The sequence below is a fragment of the Colletotrichum destructivum genome, chromosome 5 (genome assembly GCF_034447905.1).
Source record: "Colletotrichum destructivum chromosome 5, complete sequence".
In the NCBI taxonomy this organism is placed as follows: Eukaryota; Fungi; Ascomycota; class Sordariomycetes; order Glomerellales; family Glomerellaceae; genus Colletotrichum; species Colletotrichum destructivum.
In genome coordinates, this window is record NC_085900.1 from 4,514,701 (window position 1) to 4,535,282 (window position 20,582).

General features: G+C 56.9%; 6 protein-coding genes across 6 annotated transcripts; 5 read left to right on the forward strand and 1 right to left on the reverse strand.

The window, feature by feature from the left end:
- Positions 1 to 769: 769 nt before the first annotated feature.
- CDEST_08914 (Putative phospholipid/glycerol acyltransferase) lies at positions 770 to 3,722 on the forward strand. The gene is made up of 2 exons (XM_062925073.1): positions 770 to 1,399; positions 1,477 to 3,722. Exons 1-2 carry the CDS (start codon positions 1,175 to 1,177, stop codon positions 3,541 to 3,543), a joined length of 2,292 nt encoding a protein of 763 aa, XP_062781124.1. The 5' UTR covers positions 770 to 1,174; the 3' UTR covers positions 3,544 to 3,722.
- Positions 3,723 to 4,265: 543 nt separating this feature from the next.
- Positions 4,266 to 6,079, forward strand: CDEST_08915 (Putative thioredoxin-like ferredoxin, Thioredoxin-like superfamily). Its single transcript, XM_062925074.1, has 2 exons — positions 4,266 to 5,026; positions 5,105 to 6,079. Exons 1-2 carry the CDS (start codon positions 4,703 to 4,705, stop codon positions 5,837 to 5,839), a joined length of 1,059 nt encoding a protein of 352 aa, XP_062781125.1. The 5' UTR covers positions 4,266 to 4,702; the 3' UTR covers positions 5,840 to 6,079.
- A 574-nt stretch (positions 6,080 to 6,653) lies between these two features.
- Positions 6,654 to 10,329, forward strand: CDEST_08916 (Putative formin, GTPase-binding domain, armadillo-like helical). The gene is made up of 2 exons (XM_062925075.1): positions 6,654 to 8,529; positions 8,581 to 10,329. The coding sequence occupies exons 1-2, from the start codon at positions 7,025 to 7,027 to the stop codon at positions 9,545 to 9,547; spliced, it is 2,472 nt and encodes an 823-aa protein (XP_062781126.1). The 5' UTR covers positions 6,654 to 7,024; the 3' UTR covers positions 9,548 to 10,329.
- Position 10,330: 1 nt separating this feature from the next.
- On the reverse strand, positions 10,331 to 12,098 carry CDEST_08917 (Putative ribonuclease E inhibitor RraA/RraA-like protein). Its single transcript, XM_062925076.1, has 2 exons — positions 11,425 to 12,098; positions 10,331 to 11,363 (listed from the first exon to the last, which is right to left on the reverse strand). The coding sequence occupies exons 1-2, from the start codon at positions 11,836 to 11,838 to the stop codon at positions 11,088 to 11,090; spliced, it is 690 nt and encodes a 229-aa protein (XP_062781127.1). The 5' UTR covers positions 11,839 to 12,098; the 3' UTR covers positions 10,331 to 11,087.
- Positions 12,099 to 17,142: 5,044 nt separating this feature from the next.
- On the forward strand, positions 17,143 to 18,043 carry CDEST_08918 (Putative WW domain-binding protein; the record flags this gene model as incomplete). The annotated part of the gene is made up of 2 exons (XM_062925077.1): positions 17,143 to 17,424; positions 17,498 to 18,043. 2 exons carry the CDS (start codon positions 17,143 to 17,145, stop codon positions 18,041 to 18,043), a joined length of 828 nt encoding a protein of 275 aa, XP_062781128.1.
- Positions 18,044 to 18,590: 547 nt separating this feature from the next.
- On the forward strand, positions 18,591 to 19,855 carry CDEST_08919 (Putative cytochrome b-c1 complex, subunit 6, ubiquinol-cytochrome C reductase hinge). The gene is made up of 4 exons (XM_062925078.1): positions 18,591 to 18,790; positions 18,950 to 19,100; positions 19,305 to 19,421; positions 19,511 to 19,855. Exons 1-4 carry the CDS (start codon positions 18,701 to 18,703, stop codon positions 19,573 to 19,575), a joined length of 423 nt encoding a protein of 140 aa, XP_062781129.1. The 5' UTR covers positions 18,591 to 18,700; the 3' UTR covers positions 19,576 to 19,855.
- The last annotated feature ends 727 nt before the right edge of the window (positions 19,856 to 20,582 follow it).

The following is a 20,582-nucleotide window of genomic DNA, read 5'->3' on the forward strand; positions in this document are numbered from 1 at the left end:
CTGCATTAAGCTGGCAGTTTGTTTTAAACCCTTCCACTTAGGTAGGCCGCCGCTGGTGTTAGTGTGCCGCCACCTCGAGCCCCAAGCTTCCAGCTTCTCCGTATTTTTTAGTCCCCTTTTGTTCGTTTTAGCTCCCCCGCATTGCTGGTCCATGGAGTGAGGGATGATCTCATGTTTCTGCAAGGACGGACGGACCTGAAAAGCTCACGCGAGAAACTTGGCCAGGAGCCAGAATCGCTGCACACATTCAGCTTCTTCATTCAACAGCAGTCACACGCGATCTTGTGTTGTGATGTGTTTGTGTCGTATCGTGTCGTGTCGTGTCGTGCTGTATGGCGTGCTATAACAGGGACCTGAGAGAATCACGGCGAAAGGAGCAGAATGACAGGAAGAGCCGCAAGTGGGAATCCGGCCAAGGTTCAAGGTAGATAGATAGTACCTTGTTTTGCGGCGATGGGAAAAAAAGAAGAGGGGCGTCTGGGGAATAGAGAAAGAAAGAAGACTGGATGACATCGCGGGCTTGGCCGACAGACGTATCCCATACCGTACCCAGTGGGCCTTCTCCCTCCAGAATCATCCTTCCCTCCACTATGGGCCCTCCCCTCCCCACCCTTCAATGTTTGGCACATTCCCATCCCCCCTTGGCCTTCATTGCTGATTGTTCTCCTCTGCTCTCTCCATCTTTCGCCCGGGCTCTCTCGGTCTCCATAGAACACGTCCCTCCCATTTTTTGGTCAGTAATTCTCGGCTGCCCGCCGCCCCCCTTCTTTCACAACATCTTTGTCTCCAGTCGCATCACCAGACAGAGACTTGGAGAAGAGGTGCCATACTTGCTCGCTGCTGTGGTCTATCACCCTGCCGTTCGTTCCTTTCCCCCCCACTACCTGTTACTTAGGGAAACTTTCTCCCCCCGTCTCTTGTGAATACCAGGCAGGAGAACCATCATCTCGCAAGCGCTCTTTGCTCTTATCGCCGCCGCCGCCGTCGCCGCCCTGCAGTACCCGAAGGTTCCACACCGCACACCACACACCACCGAGGATGAAAGTCTAAGGGAGTGGCGCATTAGCTGGCGAGATTTTCACACAAGCTCCCTTCCACCCGTATATTTATTATATACTACTTGTTCGATTTCACACAAATCCCCCCTCTCTTCATCGTCCTGCACCCAGCCGTCATGCCTGATCACGCTGGCACGGCGGCCGCCGCGCCGCCGCAGAGCGAGTCCAATCCCACCCCTCCCAAGGAGCTCTACCCCATGGTCAATTGGAAGTACGACCTTTTCCTCTGGGTCTTGGGCGTGCTGGTCGATCTCTTCTTCCGCGAGGTCCATCCTCGAGGCTCCTGGAAAGTCCCAAAGTCGGGGCCTGTTCTCTTCGTCGCCGCTCCTCACGCGAACCAGGTCGGTTTATCACCATCCCCTTGCTGAGCTGGATGAACCCCCCTGTCGTTGTCACATGCTAACCGCAATCTCTGCAGTTCGTCGATGCTCTGATCCTGCAACGCACCCTCCGCCACGAGGCTGGCCGACGAGTCTCCCTCCTCATTGCGCAAAAGTCTGTACACGGTTTTATCGGCTGGGGTTCGCGCCAGGTCGGCTCCGTCCCCGTCGGACGTGCCCAAGATGCTGCCAAGCCTGGCACTGGCCTCATCTATCTGCCTGACCCCATCAACGACCCTACACTGATCCGCGGCGTCGGCACCAAGTTCGGTCAGGGAGAGGGCGAGGTCCACGGTATGCTGTTCTTGCCCTCTGCCAAAAAGCAGACTGGCGCCAGCGTCGACATCGCACAGATCCTCGGCCCCGAGGAAATCCGCATCAAGCGCCCGTTCAAGGGCAAGCTTCCGTTGGAGCAGCTCACTGGACGCGACGACATTGACGACAACGGCAACTTCATCAACAAGGAAATCAAGGGATGCAAGCCTGGCTTTCAGGGAACCAAGTACAAACTCGCGCCCCACATCGACCAGACCAAAGTGTACGAGGCCGTCTTTGACCGTCTGAGATCCGGTGGCTGCGTCGGCATCTTCCCTGAGGGCGGCAGCCATGACCGCACCGAACTGCTGCCCCTGAAGGCCGGCGTTGCCATCATGGCTCTCGGCGCCCTCGCCGAATCTCCAGACTGCGGTCTTAAGATCGTGCCCGTTGGCATGAACTACTTCCACGCCCACAAGTTCCGTAGCCGCGCCGTTGTCGAGTTCGGACCCCCCTTCGATGTCCCCCCGCACTTGGTCGAAATGTACAAGAATAACCAGAGACGCGAGGCCATTGGGCAGCTTCTCGACAGCGTCTACCAGGCACTGAGCGCCGTCACCGTTTCCACACCCGACTACGATACCTTGATGATGCTCCAGGCTGCTCGCCGCCTCTACAATCCTACCGGGAAGAAGCTGCCTCTCCCTGTCGTCATCGAGCTGAATCGCAGGCTGGCCATGGGCTACGAGAAGTACAAGGATGATGCGCGCGTAGTCGGCGTCATCAAGTCGGTCAAGCAGTACAACAAAGAGCTTCGCTACGTCAGCCTTCGCGACCATCAGGTCCAGTACGCCAAGATGTCAATCCCCAAGGTCGTCTTCCTGCTGCTTTACCGAGTCACGAAGCTACTCGTCCTTTTGATTGGCGTCCTGCCTGGCCTCATCTTGTTTGCCCCCGTCTTTGCCGCATCCAAGGCCATCAGCGTTCGTAAGGCGAAGCAGGCATTGGCCGGCTCGACGGTCAAGATCCAGGGACGCGACGTCATGGCAACCTGGAAGCTCTTGGTAGCCATCTTCCTGGCGCCAACGCTGTACCACTTCTACTCGGCCATTGTTACGTACAAGGTCTGGCAAGACCATCTCTGGGGCCACATCCCTGAATGGGTGCCTTGGTGGTCGACGTATCTGGTCATGTGGCCGCTGATGGTGGGCATCACGTTCGCTGCTCTTCGCTTCGGCGAGGTTGGCATGGACATTTTCAAGTCCCTAAGGCCGCTGGTGCTCTGCCTGAACCCCGCCTCGAGCTACAACATCCAGCAACTGCGAGCGAAACGGGCCGATCTCAGCGCCCAGGTCACTGATCTCATCAACACCCTCGGTCCCGAGATGTTCCCCGACTTTGAGAAGACTCGTCTGGTCGCAGACCCGTACAAGGCCGACGGCTACTCCCGACCCCGCACTCCGCCAACACGCAGGGACAGCGACGCATCGAGCGCCTACGAGGCGGCGACGCCGCCGTCCATCTCTCGGAGAACAACACACCAGTCGAGCCGCGGCCTGCCTCGCAACGAGTCGTACAGCAACATTGGCGGTGTTGGCATCTTCTCCACCCGGCCTCCTTCGCGCTCGAGGAGTAGGAGCAGCAGCAGCGGAGGCGGCCTGGGGTCTGGTGGGTTCCCCATCAGCGGTTTCACGACGCTGGACTCTGCCGGAGGGTTTGACGAGGCAAGCAAGAAGATCCGCGAGGCTATGAAGCTGCGCCGGAGAAAGAGCGGCGACCACCGGATGGAATTGGGCGCCGACGACAGCGAGGACGAGGAGTACAACGAGGCGCGCAAGAAGAACACATAAGGTAGCGTAACTATCCATCTCAGCCAGCTATGATGTGACAAGCTTGTGGCAAGCTTGGAGGAAAAGAGAGAAAGTGGCAGTCTTCCTGCATGGGGATGACGAGTGGCGCATTGGTGATTCCGAGTAGTACGAGTACGTATAGACAGCGATTAATACACTCAACGTGGATTCCTTTTCTGTATGCCAATCAGCCAGTGCCCATGGAATTGACTAGAGTCGAGTTGAGCAACCTTATGACGAGGGGGGGGAATGCGAATCGTTGATGGGGCAAATGCGCAGCCAATGAGGACGATTTCAAATTGAGCACCGAAACTCCGGCCTGCCGGATGGTGGAGAGTGGTAGGGTCTTAGTACCTCACCATTCTGTATCCGTCCTTGTACGGACACTACTACCCTGGCAGGTACATACAGCATGCAACTTACCGGCTGTTGGTCTCGGGCTGACAATGACGCTATTTGCGACGGTTCGCACGCGTGGCCCCGGGCCGGAAAGTGTAGCCGGGCCGCCGGCGATTTCTCCAGTACAGTAATATTCGTACGGATAGGTCGTTGGGGACCCCCCGTTTCGGCAATCGGCTTTGGTTAGGCGCGATCACCGAGCTCTCGGTGATACGAGCTGTATTGCTGCCAGCTGAAGAATGCCCTTAATAAGGAAGCGCGCGGGACCTGACTTGGGGGAGCAAGCAAACGAGTCCTGCCTTATTGGATTTATTGACCCAAGGGTAGAAAAGCAAGCGACAGGATTGGCCCAGTCAACGGAGCTCTGCGTGCGGCGTTGCATTCTCACATTAGACCTCCCCCCCTCCCCCTCCTCGCCGGGCACTTAAAAGCACTCCAGCGTGAGTGAGCGTCATTGCTTGGTATCTTCACCCCAAAAAAATTCCGTTTACCCCACATCCCGCCACCTTTCCGACAGGTGGGCCGGACGACGCTACGTGTTCCCCGAGCTACACTGCCTGCTCTGTATCTATTACGCTACCTGCTACCATCCTGCGGCGCTGCCCCTCTTTTCTTTGTTCCTCTCCTTCCCTTTCTTAGCGGAGGGGTTGTCGCACTGTTCTTTGAAGAAGACGACTGTTCTAATACTCCATTTCGGCCTGTTTTCTTGTTGTTTATTTCCCACCCTCCGCCCCCCAGCACACAAACCCGACATCTCATCATGGCGTCCGCGTTCAAGTCGCTCGTCTCCAGCGCCAAGAAGCTCGCCCTCGGCACCAGCCACGGCGTGCCCGCGCAGGAGCTGTTCCCCAAGACGGACCCGGCCGTCGACGGCGATGACTGCGACCACGACTGCGAGAGCTGCCACGTCAAGTACCCTAAGGGCTTCAACATTGACGAAACGGACGAGCTGTACGGCCACGTCAAGGGGTGGAGCACCCACGCCCTCGTCGCGACAGGCAAGAGCGACTGGGTGAGGGACGTCGCCGACGAGAAGGGCAGCGTGATGGAGGCCGTTGGCAAGGCTGCCGCGCCGAGCAATGGAGTATGTTCTCCGTCGTGTCTTTAGTGGAGAGAGAGAGAGAGAGGGAGAGAGAGAAACCGTACACTGACCGAGATACAGAAACTGATGCTGTCCGCTTCCAACATTCCGACCCCGACACACTCGAGCGACTACTCCGAACCTACGACAGTCCTCCTCCTCCCCGCCTTCGTCATCATCGACCACGTCACTCCGCAGCGCGTCCCCGAGCTGATCACCGAGTTCGTCGACAAAGCACCGACAAACACCTCACCCCTTGCGCCCCTCACCCTCCCCACGTCCGTACCCGCGCCGACACCTTCCGGCGCGCCGAGTATACCCCCCGCGATCTCCCGCCGCCCGTGCCCGCACAGCGCCATCATCCTCCTCTGCTCGCAAAGGACGCGCGACGCCCGCTGTGGACAGTCGGCGCCGCTGCTGCGCAAAGAGCTGGAGCGCCACCTGCGGCCTCTGGGCCTGTTTCGCGATCTGGACGACGAGCGACCCGGCGGCGTGGGCATCTACTTCATCTCGCACGTTGGCGGGCACAAGTATAGTGCCAACGTCATGGTCTACCGTCGCCCGGACGCCTTCGGGCTCGACAATGTGGAACGTGCCAAGGTCACCGCCGAAGATGAGCTGAGGCCTAAGGCGAGGACGGCGGCGCTGCCCGAGACGGAGGACGTGGGCGCCGCGCAGTGCATCTGGCTGGCGAGGATCAAGCCTGAGGACTGCGAAAACCTGGTGCGGTATACGGTCCTGCAGGGCAAGCTGGTCAAGCCCGAGACGCAGCTACGTGGCGGTTTTGACCGCGCGAAGGGGATGATGAGCTGGTGAAGAGGGTTTCGGACGGAGAGGCCTTTTGGAAAGCAAATTCTGGCTCATTCATTAACGGAACTAGAGCCATATGGACTGTGCGTTTCGGCGTTTCGGCGGGTACACACGGAGGGAGGAAGTACGGCAGGCGGTTCTGCGTAGAACGGCTACATGGTCGGCATATCGGTCGGATAGAACTGGCTGGGTAGAACTGACCGAGGCAGTCAATAGACACACTATTAGACGTGAGGCATCAAGAAAGGCTAGAAACGCTTACAACCCAGAATAGAGAACAGTTTCCTCAAGCTTGGTGTTGCTTCCGTCGGGATTGATGAGCAAAACCGGGACTGACTGTTGCGGTTCAATCCGAGAGAGCCAAGCTGGACTGCTTCATGAGGTTGGTTGGTTGCGACATACAGAAGCATCGGGAGCAAACGATAATGAAAGAGGAGAACATCAACGAAAACCAAGTTCAAAAAAAGGAGCAAAAGAGACCAGAGTGTCTGTGCAGTAAGTCTTCACTGCAAACCGAGTCTCCGCACAATGACCGAGTTGGCCGGAGAGTGGTCCCCACTTCCTGCCGGCCCGCCCCGCACCCTCCAAGGTTGGAAAAAAAAAAAGCACCCCAATTCTGAAAGCTGCAAGCGCGTTGACCGATAAGATATTGGGGGTATGGTATGGGGGGCCACCTAGCTCACTGCAGTGACGGCACAACGGGGCCAGGACCCACCGTTGTCGTCCCGACAACCATGCTAGCGTAAACAATCTCCACGCCCGCCCCCCAAGCCAGTACCACCACCTCAGCTCACCGACACGACCATCCCATCCCATCCCATCCCAGACGACCTTCCCCCAATCTTTCTTATTGCTGCGACAGAAAAAACATTCGCAAACGGGACGTAGTCTGGCTCTGAGCCATCTCCCCTAGCTTGCTTTGCTCTACCAACAGCCTCTTTTTTTTTCTTCATCTCCCGTCTTTGTATCCCCCAAACATGGTGTAATCAGCAAGAAAAGGCATCCAAAACAGCTGCCGGTGCTCTCTCGTCTCTACTTCATCACAAAAGTATTGAAATTACGGGTTTGTTCTCATTGCTCGAGCAACATCGCACCCCGAGAACCGACATTCCATCCGACACATTGTTTTCATCCCCAACCCAACCAGCAGAACCCTGTCTCGAACATTCCCGCCCCCATTTTCCCTCGACAATGGGCTCCGCCGCCGAAGGAGATAACAATGGAGGAGGGCGCCCAAGGTCCTCGGTCCTGAAGAGCTTCATCCATCGTCGTAACCAGTCCGAGGGCTCTGCGCTCTTCACCTCGCCGCCCTCCGTCCAAGTCACCACCACTCCCGCACAACACATCCAGGCCACATACGCCCAGCTCGAAGGCAGAATGCCGCCCCCTCCCCTCCGTACCGAAGGCCTGGGGGCCCTAGGGGAGCTCAACAACTTTCAAAAGGATCCCGTCCTGCGTTCGCCCGGAAAAGAAGACGACCGCCGCGACCGATCCCGCTCGCCCACAAAATCCGCCTTCAGCAACATGTCCTTCAAATCCCTGGCCAAGGAGGCCCGCAAATCACGCGACGTGTCTCCCGAGAAGCCCAAGAAGACGAAGTCGACCACGAACCTGGCAGGTTTCCTGTCGAGGCCCCGATCCACCATGTCCCTCAACAAGAACTCGAAGGAGGAGGAGGAGCGTCGCCAGGCTAAGGACAAGGAGAACCGCACGCCCCCGAGCTCGACGTCGAGCGCCGACATGACGGGTCCCGCGCCGCCTATCTACGCACAGTTCTGCAGCCAGGATCTCGGGAACACTGGGCTGCGCGGCAAGGCATCATTCGACGCGAGTAGTGGACGATACGGGAGCGATGCCTCGAGCGAGATAAAGAAGCAGAGACCAAAGTCATACCATCCGTCCACCGCAATCTCCGAGCACAAATCGACGTCGGATCTACGCAGCAGACCTAAGATGGACGGCCGCGAGCCTTCTGCCTCTGAAAGAATCAAGAGCAAAGTACAACGGCCAAAGCTCTTTACAGCATTTTCCGCCATGGGGCACAGCACAAAGTCCAAGGGGTCGGATGCCTCTTCCGAAAAGGCCATCGACCCAAAGGAGATCGATACCCATCTGGAGGCCATGCTCGACCGCCGCAACATCCCCGAGAATCAACGCTACAAGATGCGTAGCTTGGCCGACACGATCAAGATGGAGTTCATCCGACAAGATTGGGCGGAAATGGCCGCCAAGGAACAGGCAGGCGCCGCCGACAGCAACGAGCCTTCATCCGCAGTGACGGGGGGCTCTGACCGCGACGAGACCCAATCGAAGCGATCCCGCGGAAGAAGCTTCACGCTTTCGCGCAAGAAGGAGCCTGCTTCCCCGACGAAGAAATCCAAGGGCGACGGGAGCTCGATCGGCCGCCACTTCAGAAGCAAGTCTTCCGAAAGCGTGGTGAGCGAGCGGCCGACATCGGCCGGCTCCACAGCAAGTAACGGCATTCTTTCTAAGATCAAGTTCGGCCAGGGGCCGGGAGACTACGTTTCCTACCTGCGGAAGGTGCAGAAACCGGAACTGGTTGAGGTCGGGAAGCTGCACAAGCTGCGTTTGCTTCTGCGCAACGAGACCGTTTCTTGGACAGAGGACTTTATCCGCCAGGGCGGCATGCAGGAGATTGTCGGGTTGTTGAACCGAATTCTCGCCATCGAGTGGAGGTAGGTTGCCGTCTTCTGGGCTCGCGCGAGACCGATGCTAACAGATAACAGAGAGGAACACGACGATGCCCTTCTTCACGAGAACCTGTTATGCTTAAAGGCCCTCTGCACGACAGCACTGGCCTTGCAATATCTCCACTCCATCCACGAGGACCTATTCCCCAAACTCCTCCACATGCTGTTCGACCCCGAAAAGAAGGGCCCCAGCGAGTTTACTACACGCAACATCATCACGTCAGTGCTATTCACATATATTGAAACAGCCGCTCCCGTCGAGCGGATCGCTCGTGCTCAAAAGGTGCTCTCGTTCCTGCGAAATCCCCAGCCCAAAGAAGAAGAGAGACCCGTTGGCTTCGTGCTGGAAATGCGAAAAGAACGCCCCTACACCGTCTGGAACAAAGAGGTGGTCAGCGTCACGAAGGAGGTCTTCTGGATCTTCCTGCACCACCTTAATGTAATTGCGCTACCCTCCGATATGTCGACCAGGGGCGGCGTGCCGCTGACCACCTTGACGAACGGCGCCCAAGACCCGTACCTCTACATGCACAGGCACTTCCCCTCGGAGCGCCCGCCAGTGCCGGCAGCGCCCTACGTCGGCGGGGTCGAGTGGGACGCGACCAACTATCTCGCCTCTCATCTGGATCTCATGAACGCCATCATCGCATGCACGCCCACGACGACGCAGCGCAACAACCTGCGCAACGACCTGCGAATTTCGGGCTGGGAGAAGGTGCTCGGCGGCAGCCTTCGGCTCTGCAAGGAAAAGTTCTATGGTTGCGTTCACGAGGCCCTGCGGTGCTGGGTCGCAGCCGCCACCGAGGACGGCTGGGACGCCCGCGACGTGCGCTACGGCCCGCCGCCCGAGTCGCGGAGCGCTAGCCCCGCGAAGAAGACCAACGCGGCCCAGAAGGCCAAGCAGGCCGAGGCGCCGCCCAAGATTGAAATCCCCAAGCTGGATTTCGGCTTTGACAACCACCGCATCACGCCGGTCCAGGACAGAGATATTTGGTTGTCGTGAGGGGTAGCGACCATACTACACATACCCAGTAGTAATAGGGGACGAAGAGAACGTCGAAACACTCTCGGAGACGGTTGGGACCTCAGCAGCATACCCCGCCCTCCAACTCTCTCCGAGAGACAATTGTATATCACTGCTACAGGAAGCGCGAAAAAGAGAACAGGATGTGGGAGACGACGATGCGTATGTCGTCTAGGGCTCCCTCAGTGCCAGAGTGTCTTCCTCAAGATTGTCAACGCAGGCAGGCGAAGCACACACCCCGCTCCCCCCGCCCTTCTCTGTCTTATTGTCCTACCCTTGCTCCGACTGAGATGGAGCGGGCTTATCGCGGGGTGTGGTCGCGAAACCAACGGCGCTGGTTGCCTTGCGGAATTTAGGTTGGATCAAGGAAAGGGGAAAGGAGTTGTTGTTTTTTTCTCTAGTACTTTTATCGTTTTTTTCTTTTCTTCTCTTCGTCTTTTCCACCCTCTTTCCCCCCCCAAAACGTTGCGTCTCTTTCTTATTGTCATGCATGGGGGACGGGGGTTATGGGGGAGAGAATTGTCTGGCTTATACAACATCCATGCTGCCTAATGCTTCTTATGAAGGGCACGTTTATGAATTGATGATCATCATACATAGAAAAAGCATTTTTTTGTGCGCTCCGCTCGTTTTTGATAACCGACGCCGCTCCCTCCCTCCCTACCCTTCCCCTCGCCTCCCAATGCGCCGTGCCCTCTGTTCTTCGAGTCTCTCCGTATGTGCGTTTGTGTGTGGGTGGGTGTGATGACTGTTTGCCCCTAAGCGAAAGATGACGGGATTGACAGATACCACGAGATACCACTCACAACGACGGAGCCACTTTGTACTTGTGGAGGGGAAAAGAGGGTTTGTTCGAGGGGCAAGAGGAAATGTGAAATCTGACAGACTTGTCGTTGGGTAAGTTCAAGAAGGGGGGGGGGGGGGGTGGCGGTCAGCGAGCCGAGCGAGGGGCACGGATGCCGAACAAGCCGTCTCCGAGCTTCCCAAGGAGACGAAAGAGACATTGAGAGTTCCTCAAGACTGGGAGGGCCTGGGGCCTGGGGAGTCGGGCATAGCAGCCAGCGGATGCGTTTGGTCGGCAGATGAGCTGCTGTTCCGGTGCATGATTCGCGAGTGGGCCAGGGGGAGGGGGGTTCTCTTTGTAAAGAGGCCGGGGATGGTCCAAAAGCCATCGGTGGTTGTTGAGTGCCAGGTGGGCTCGGGGAGGGGGGTTAGTGGCGAGACAACGGGCTATGCATTACATTGCTCCAACGCTTGCGCATCCCCTCTCTATCCAGGTCCTTGGATCTAGAGTCACAGGCAACGAGATATCGACCTTGGATACAGAACCTCTGTGCAGAGCTCAACGAGTGCGTGCAACGCGTTGGCTCGGCCGCGGCTGTGGTTCGTCTTCGTCTGTGGCCAAAATATAAATGCTGACTTCGTTTGGTTCGCTCATAAAACATCGTCTCCTCATTCTCATTCAAACTCGAGAGCTGCTGCGACGCGAGACATTTACAGGGGAACATCGGCGGAGTGTTCAGAGGTTGCTCCGATGGGTCTTGAAGGCGTCGTGGACACTCACACCACTGAGCACGTCCTCCTTAACCTTGTCGTCAGCGGCCGTCAGCTTGGGGAGGAGCTCCAAGACCTGGTCGATCTTATCCTTGGGGATGGCGACAACGCCGTTGGCCGGGTCGGCGAAGACAAGATCGCCGGGGTTGATGACCGTGCCGTCCACATTGATAGGAACTTGCACCGCCCAAGGAGTACTCTCTGCACCGGCGCCAACGGTGGAGAGTCCTCTGGTCCATATCTGGTTTGGTTTAGTCACCGTCGGTCAGGGTAGGGGGCCTTGCAAGTTTGGTCCGACTCACGGGTAGGCCCGTACTGGCGAGTTCGCCCAGGTCCCTGGCACGACCCACGACGACCACCGCCTTCGCTTGGCGAACCTTCATCCTGACGGCCATGATGCCCCCGCAGACGGCATTCTTCTGTCCATCGGGCTGTCTGATGATGACGACGGTGCCAGACTGGGTCATGTCAGCCCAATGGGTGTCTTTGGGAATGTTGGCCTGGGGCGAATCCAGCATCTCCCCCTTCCGAGCAAATAGGATCGTCGACGCTGGTGCTATGGTGACGGGAGCATCAGCGGCGCTTGGTCGGCCCAAAAGTTGCAGGTCGGGCAGGAAGCCAGCTCCAGGGACCTTGAGCTTCACAAGTGCATCTGATATGTCACAGGCGGTGAACTCTCGGAGAGCGGCGATCCGGGCGTCGTCAGCATTGACCATGGCGACGATCAACAACCGAAGGAACTGAAGTGTTGTAGGCGAGAAGGCAAACTTGAGGCGACGTCGGGTCAAGGGGGCAGCTCCTAAGAGACTGGGATGTGTCAGGAATTATTTGAGGGTGAAGACGTAGCGAAGGATTTTAAGTCGCAATGACAGCATCTACTGGCGTTGGCTTTGAAGTATGAACGTTGGCATGGCTGGGGTTCGGGTGATGTTGGATGCACGAGAGCCGCCGAGGACTCGCGCGTCCAATCAGATAGTGTTCCAGATCAGCACGCATGGGCTGCTTTGGTTGAATGCATGTTGGAGGCTTGTTGCTCAGTGGGGGAACTGCATGCGGGCGGTGCGTGGGAGCGGTGCAGTGCGTTGGGAAGAATGCGGTACCATCTTGGCGGTTGTGTTTCCAACCTTTGTCGACTGCAGACACGTTGTTTTGGTAGATGCAGCAATTTTGTTCCGTGAACAGGACTGAGTTCCTCAGACGCTGAGAGAGGAGAAGAAGCCAACGGCCCCCGTTTCAAAGGTGCGAAAGTTACGGTAGCGACCAAGGCAGACGGCCCATTTACCGGGTCCTAGGGGACGACGCGGCAAAAGAGTTTGATGCAGGTTTACCCACCTACTATGTACATCGTAGGTAGGCAGGTTTATGTTGGCGAGACCGGTGGAGTTGAGGTGCAGACGCCGAAGTGTACCACCATACCTACATTCACGATTCAATTGACCATTGGCCTATTTTCTCCGTATCGTATGTGTAGCATTGTCTCTCGCGTATGGGCTCGTTGTGTCGCAGTGTCGGGGGACCTTAGCAAGACAGGAGATGCTGGTGCGAATCATTCCCATATCGAGTAAAATGACATTTGACCAAGTGTTCTTCAAAGATGGAGCGAAGACTATGGTCCGTCACGGTCAACAGAGCTTTTCCGAAAGTGATGATAATGGCATTGTGTGCGCTCGCTTCTGCTGCAGTTCATGGCCTGCGCCACGCGAACTTTTGTAGGAGGTGGAATTAAGCAGACAGGGAAGCTGGCAAGTTGCAGACCAAGTGGTTGGTTGCTAGGTCCGAGAAGCGACCCGTCGGAGCTTGTGTGCCTGTTCCTATGAGATGACAAGAAGATCCGGACCGGCGGTCAGTAGGTGGATAGTCAGTATCCGTAGCCACGGCGAGAAATCACTGGATATCGGATGTCGGATGTTGGGGGGACCGAAGGGGTTCTAGACTCAGGTGGAAGGAGTGCGCGCTTGACAGGCCAATCCACAACGCTCCTTCCTGCATTGCATCGATACCTGTCTGTCTTGTCGTGACCTCACGTGGCGATAGAGTGCAAGTGATTGCCAAGTGTCCACATGTCCTTCCGACGGAAGGAGCTTTGCGATGCCGGAAGTTTCGTTCCTTCCGTGCAATAATCAATTTGCTCGGTCAGTTTGCCCGGAAATTCTGCCTGTTGAGGTGAGGTATGTGGTAGGTACCTTCCTGCTGTATACCTAACTGGCTGTTGGCAGGCCAGAATGTCGTTGAATCTTAGCAAGTGCGCCTGAGAGGGGGAGGCATGGACGGGTAGGATGGACGGTGAGGGGTAAAGATGTTCCTTGCCATACGTTTCATGCAAATGGGTACCACAAAGTGTGCCTACCTATGTATCACCAGCACTGCACCACTGCCTGCCTCCCCCAACCTCGGCAACGCCAGCATGGATCGAGGTGACACAACGTCCCGCGCCGTCGATGGACATCTCCAAACATTGACGCCGCGACAATCAACCCTCGCAATCATGTCTTGTCTCCCCGCGATGCCCGGCCCCCACAGGCATGGCATTCAAGCCTCTCTATTCGTTGTCAGTGCAACACTGGCCTCACAATGAAAATACCCCTCAGTCACCAGGACCAATCGCCGCGCCATGAGATAGCGAGTTGGCGGTCACTCCAACGGCATGACATGGCGCCCTCGTCGCCGGCCGCCCATGGCGAATCGGCTCGGGGTGATGGTGGTGGTGATAGTCAGTCCAGAGCACTCTATGCCCCTGGCTCCCGACAGAAACCCCGGCACCGATCTCTGTGTATTACCGGGTTCTCAGCGGTACACACCAGATACGCTGGCAAGCAAGGGGGGATTCGGGCAGGCATGTTGCTGAGCCCGCTCCGCCGATTCGAAACCTACAGGTACAGCACTCCTTAAGTCTGGCGCTTGCCCGCAACTTGGTCCTTGGGCCTGGACAACCGTTGGGTCACTGAGGAGCCTAGGGCCTGCTGCTGGACGCCCCGATTGCATGGCAAGTCCCGTCCCGCTGAAGATCATTCCGCTTTTGACGGGAAACGGGATCATGCTGAACGATTGACAAACCCGCCTAGTCCTGGACCATTTACTGTGTATTGCATACTCGAGTGCGACATCGACCATCCCGAGTAATTCCGCTTGACTCGAGGAAGACGCCTTTCTTCTTTTTTCCCCTTTCCCCCTCCTTCTCAACGAGCGAAACAAACGACTAACATGTCTCCGTCTGGTACCCTCTTCTCCAGAAAAGAAAAGAAAAGGAAGAAAAGAAATCTCCCAAAATCAACGAGGCAAATGCCGTGCTGCGCGCTGCGTTGGCTTGGGGCGTCGATAGTCGAAGAATTCAGGGTTGCTGGTGACCTTAGCACCGACAATCAGGCCCATCTTCAGGCATTTGATATCACAACACGGCATAGTCATGATTGTCTGCCTTGCTGGGTAAACCGACAAGACGAACTAAACAGGCCAAGAGGATTGTCGTTGCAGTCCCTAAGGCGAAGGCGGCTCACCGAGCCCATCCGGGCGGGAGAACTCCAAGGAGGCTTTCGTTCCAAGACGAGGGTTCCTGGCTCGAGTTGGGTGTAAAATGATCGGCGCGCCCATCCCGAGATCCCTGGTCTACATCAGTGCACGCTGTCGCTCTGTCTGCCTGCCAGTCTGGCTCTGGACCTCAACCTGGTCGTCTTGAGGAGATGTCCAAAGTCATGGCTGAAGTTACGACTGCTACTCGCAACTTTGTACAGCAGCAGCAGCAGCATGTATTCGTAGACTACCAAGGACACCAGATACACACCAGCTGGCCAGCCACAAACAGCCATTGATGCAGCGTACGGATGATGGCCTCTTCGCTTGTGGGCATGGTCCCGTCGCTGGATCCTTGATCGAGTCTTGCTGCGGCAAGGCTCCCCAGAAAGAGGTAGGGGGCATCTTGGACACCTTTTCCACATCTGCGCCCCCTAGTAGGTAAACCTCGGACGGATCAGATCAAGTACAGCGTCGATTGGGTCAACTGCAGGACGACGTCGCCTCAATCTCTGCAAATCTGTGGAATTTGCATTGAATGGACTGACCCCAAGCCTGCTGCTGCCACTGCGTGAACCGATACGCGCGCACAGAGTCCCCTTCTTCGTCCCAAGGTGGCTGCATTGGCTGCAGTGGTCGCACAGGGCCGACCCAGCTACCCTGGCCAAACGCCGAGCTCATTCGTCCAGACTTGGGTCCTGGGCTGCAGCAATTCTGACCAGCAGGGCCCATGTCGCTGGCACCTCAATCCACACCTGCGAGTCGCTACGTACATGCACTAGAGTCTAGAAAGACGGGGGCACTTCTGAATGGATACTCCAGACCGGACTTATCGTTCTTCACGCGGATACAAGCACAAGCAGCAAGCAGCTGACATAGATGGTAGCAAGGCGCCTGAAACAGGAAGCAGATACCTCCCGCGTTTCCTGCTCATCTGCTATAAGCAAGCACCAAAACAATTCGACGCAGCAGTCAGACACTCACCCGCACGCAAGGTACCGAAGCGAAGCTACCAACAGAGCTGGACAACTTGCGCAAGATACCCAAGACCTTGGCGGCAACCACAATCCAAAGGCGCCCGCAAAACGCAGGACGCGACGCAACGCAACGCTGTGCGACAACAGTTGAGAGTCAGTTGGAGACTTTTTGGAGACGGCCTCTCCCACACACGCCCACCCCGCCATCGATCTCAGCACATCAGCCATCACCAGTCAAAGTTATTCCCCCGCTCACGCAGCCAGGCCAGCAAGCAAGCAAAAACAACAAAACACACACACACACACACACACACACACACACACACACACACACACACACACACACACACGCGTTCAAACTCCCAGGCTACATAGAAAGTACTTCTTCTACTCTCGTTTACATCGTAGTCGTGTCGGTCGACCGACCTTATCCGCGTTTTACTACACACCCATGATCCATCTCACTTGGGATTGATGACAAAATCCTCCACCATCACCCCGTTCTGTCCCCGTCCTATCACACCATTGCCTGGCTTGTCACAGAACTCCTCCCCCACCTCTATACCCTACGCATCCGAACTTCCCCAGCCACCGTCGACCTGCTAGCCCCGAGTAGCTGCCGCAACCTGGCCCTTACTCGCTGTCTGTTTGGTTGACGTCTGTTCCGACTCTGACTCTCTCTCCCTCTCACTCACTTCTTCACTCACTTTACTCCTCCCGTCTGGCCCGCTCCCCTGTTCGCCTGCCTTCTACGACATTCACTGCTTGGGCCTTGCCGCGCCTTGCCTCGATCAAGCACAAGGTACCCTTAACCTACCTCGTACACTACCTTGATCCTCTTACCTACTTTCATCCGTACCATACCAAACCTGCCTGGCCTTGCCTCGCATTGTGCCTTGCCTTAACTTCCCTTACTTATCCGCCCTCCAGCTATTCTATCTACCCTGACCTGACCCTAACGCTACCAGCTCTGTCTGCATCCTCCCCCCCTCCGCCAGCGTCGCTCTCATTCTTGCCCGTCTCGACCTCTATCAGACAGTGGCAGCCGCCCTCACCACAACAACCACCACCACCACCCGCCGACACCGACGCCGCCTCCGCTGCTGCCCAGAACGCGACGCCCTTTTCCCTCAAAGTACCTCCCCTGTGCTTGTGTCCATTGCCAGGGATCCACCCCACCACAAGCATCCAGATCTCCGAAGCTTCTCTGCAAGCCCTGCCGCTACCGACCACGCCCACTCCCACGCAACCCTCAACTCGCTGAGACGAACTAGGAAGCTCTGCGCTGCAGCTGCTCGCCGTCCAAAATGTCAATAAAGTACGTCCCTCCATGTCCCGTCTCCTTCTATGCTCTTTCTCTCCCTCTCCCCCCCTCTCTCTCTCCTCCCCCTTCCCTTTATCTTCCTGTCATCCCACGCTGTTCGAGTCCCTCCATCGCCGCCGGAGCCATCCCGGTCAAAGTCCGTGGTACCCCCGCCATTAACTTTGACCTGATCGCTTCTCTTGCTGGCTCCCACCCCACACTTCCCGTCCATCATGACGGACCAATATCTGCAAGAGCAGCATGCCCTTACCATTGCCCGCACCGTCCAGAGAGAACGCCAGCTCGCTCAGGCCCGTTTAGATTCTGACCATGGCGACAGTTGGGTCATGATCACCCAAGCTGGTGAAATCAACCCTTTGCCTCACGAACACATCAGACACAGGTCCAACGCCAAGGTCAGCCTCGAACTGTCGGTCCCCAAGTCGCTACAGCAAGGGAGGACGCCGTTTACACGCAAGAGTGATAATGGCACAGCATACATCACAACACAACGGGTACGCAGAGCATTACATATCTACCCCCCTCAATGACATGGCGCTAGGGCTGCGACTGACAGCCATCTTCTAGGTCATATACATTCCTGCAAAATCAACCCCCGAGTTCAAATCGTTTCATGCGCCCATTTTGAACTGCGCCGACTCGTACGTGGGCTCACCATTCTTCGGCGCATGGTTTTGGTCCGCCACTGTCGTACCGGTTGCTGGAGGCGGCGTGCCTGCCGACATACCAAGGGTTGAGGTGAAGCTAAGTTTCAAGGAAGGCGGCCACAGCGAGTTCAGGCAGCGGTTCGAGGAGTTGAAGGAACGACTCGAGCACGTCAGACGTCTACAGCAGGAGACGGGACAGTCGGTCAACATCCCGGACGAGCCGCTGCCGGCTTACGAGGCGACTGAAGGCGGAGGAGCTCCTAGCAGTGCTTCTTCACAACCACAACCACAGCAACAGCAACAGCAAAACCAACAGGAACAGGAGCAATCGGTCGGCCAGACGGTCAGCTCCGGCAGCCAAACCCAGCGCCCAGACGAGCCGCCACCGGATTACGAAGAGGCGCAAGCCCAGACGCTCAGCATGCGGCTCGAAGACCACGTTCGCGAGGAGTCTGACAGAGCATAGTACTTGCTTGGTTGGGGATTCGTTACGGCTCATGAATAACGCTTTTGCATCGATACCTTGTCTTTGGCTTGCCACACCTGTACTTTTTTTTTAAAACATAGCATCTACACCAGCGGCTGTCGAATTCTGCGTTTCTCAATGAAATTGCAGTGCTGAAATGACGGGCATGTCCTGAAAGGGGGCTCGTTAGTGTGCGTCCAGGAACCGAGGCTGGGGTACAATCGAGGTACGCATGGCGGCCCGTACGGGCGATGCGGTCGTCGGCCGCCGCCTACCAGGGCGGTCGAATGTGACGCTGAGCTTTGTGAGCGTGTACACGACCGTAGGACCAAAACTTTCATGTGATTTTGACAAGAAGAGCCTGGGCTTTCCCACCGGTCCTAGTGTGTGCAGACTGCAGACAGATAGACAGACAGGTACAAACAAAGTGAAGTGTGAGCCAGCGGGCGGCAAATCCTTGGCACTTCTGGTCACGTTGAATGACGCTTAGTCACCCAGCCTTCCCGCTGCAGCCAATCAAAATCGACCAATTGGGAATAACTTAGCATCCGATGTAGACACCCAGTTTTCGTCTTCAATCTGCCGAAAGCTCCCGACTTCTTCCATCATCATTCACGCCATCACGTCAAGCCATTGAGAGCACACACCTCTGCCACAATGGGTTTCTGGGATACCATCACAGACCTCGCTGAGGCTGCCATGCCGTGGGCCACCGCCGAGGCCGAGGCTCCTGCCGCCGAGGAGAAGGTGAGCTGCGCAAATTGTTGCACGATGGCCTGAGGTTCAGCGGGAGGCGTCGAAGCTGCTCCCCGCAACTCCCGACGGTCTTCCGCGCGGCCTTGGTGCATCCCGCAGCACTTTCCCGACATTTGCGAAGCCCGAATCGATTCGCTGACGACTTTACAGGAGGAGACCCCCACCGAGGAGGAACCCAAGGAGGAATCCAAGGAGGAGCCCGAGGCCGAGGCCGAGGAGGAGGAAGAAGAGGAAGAGGAGGAGGAGGAGGAGGAAGAGGACGAAGAGGAGGTCGTTGACCCCAAGGAGCAGCTCGAGAAAGGTCCGTGACCCCGACGCTCCGATGCCATCTGCGATATCCGGTGCTGGCGGTCGCTCGATGACCCAACAGCGCGCGTGAGAGAGTGGATTAAACAGCCTTGCTCAGAGTTTGCTCGCTCCGGCGTCGTCTCGACGCAATTGCCAGGCAGCCGTGAAATCGTGGCATCAGCATATGGCACAACAGAAGACTGACATGAGAATACAGAGTGCGAGGAGTCCAAGGCCTGCGCACCGGCCAAGCACCACTACGATGAGTGCGTTGAGCGTGTCACGGCGGCCGCTGACAGCGAGGACGGCGCCAAGGAGGACTGCGTTGAGGAGTGTAAGTTGCCTCGAGCCGCCTTGCCTGTGTCGCAACCCTGCAGGCGCGGAGTTTCTTGGTTGTCGAGGATATATGTTGACCTGTTGCAGTCTTCCACCTCGCCCACTGCGCCACCCAGTGCGCCGCCCCTAAGCTCTGGGCCAAGCTCAAGTAAGCGAGGCACTTTGATACACATACAGACGGCGTCGACGGATTCCAAGACCATGGCAGCGGCATCGGCGCAGTTAATTCACTGGATGGTGACCGCGAGAGAGAAGATGCCGAGACGAGACGACGTCTAGCACCGGTCCTTTGGGACCAACCCTGTACCCCAAGGTACGCGCCAGACCGGGCCGCTCAGCAATGAGCGCTGCCGGGCCTGCGGTACCGATATATGTCCTTTGTACCATAGGCATCGCCCGCAATAGATTCCTCTATGACTTACCCAACTGGCTTTTTCATCATGACGGGTCCACTCACGAATTCGGCACGACCTGCTCCAAGCCCATCTACACCATGAGCTAAGGTAGACAGGGAAGGCCGTCCGTGTGACTGAGATGTCGGCATTCATTGACCGATGGCTAAGGGATATGTCCTCTGCAGACATGCTTCCCCGCAGTTGGGAGTATCTGAGGAAGATAGAGCATTTTGCGCCGGCACAAATGAATGCCACGGTTCGGCACGTGTACAGACTGTGACCAGCGAGCTGCCTATCCTATAGGAGAGAGGTGATAAGCCAGACAAGTGGCGCGACCACGGATCAAGGCATGTAGCGGCGATGCAGCGGGTCTGCTCGTCTACGGCAAAGCACATGGGACGCTGAAAGAAGGGGCGCAACGAAGGTGACTGGAAGAGCAGAACAGTCTCATGCAGCTGTTTGTTCCGCAATAGCAGTAACAACACGAAGCAATGATACAGGTAGGAGTTTTGATGGGCTCGTTTCTCTTCTCGAAGGGCTGACCGATACATCCGCCCTTGGACAGACCGCAGGAAGATGAATCGACACTATCACTGCCACAGCACCAACCGAGTAGTACGATGAAGGGGTGAACAGCGTCTGATAGCTGCCACTTCCTGCGAGTATGTATGTTGATTGGCTACCTTACCTAGTAGGTGTTGAGTGTATGTGTACCTAGGTATGGAGAGGAACAGAGGAAGATGTAGACCGGGAGAGGTGGCCCA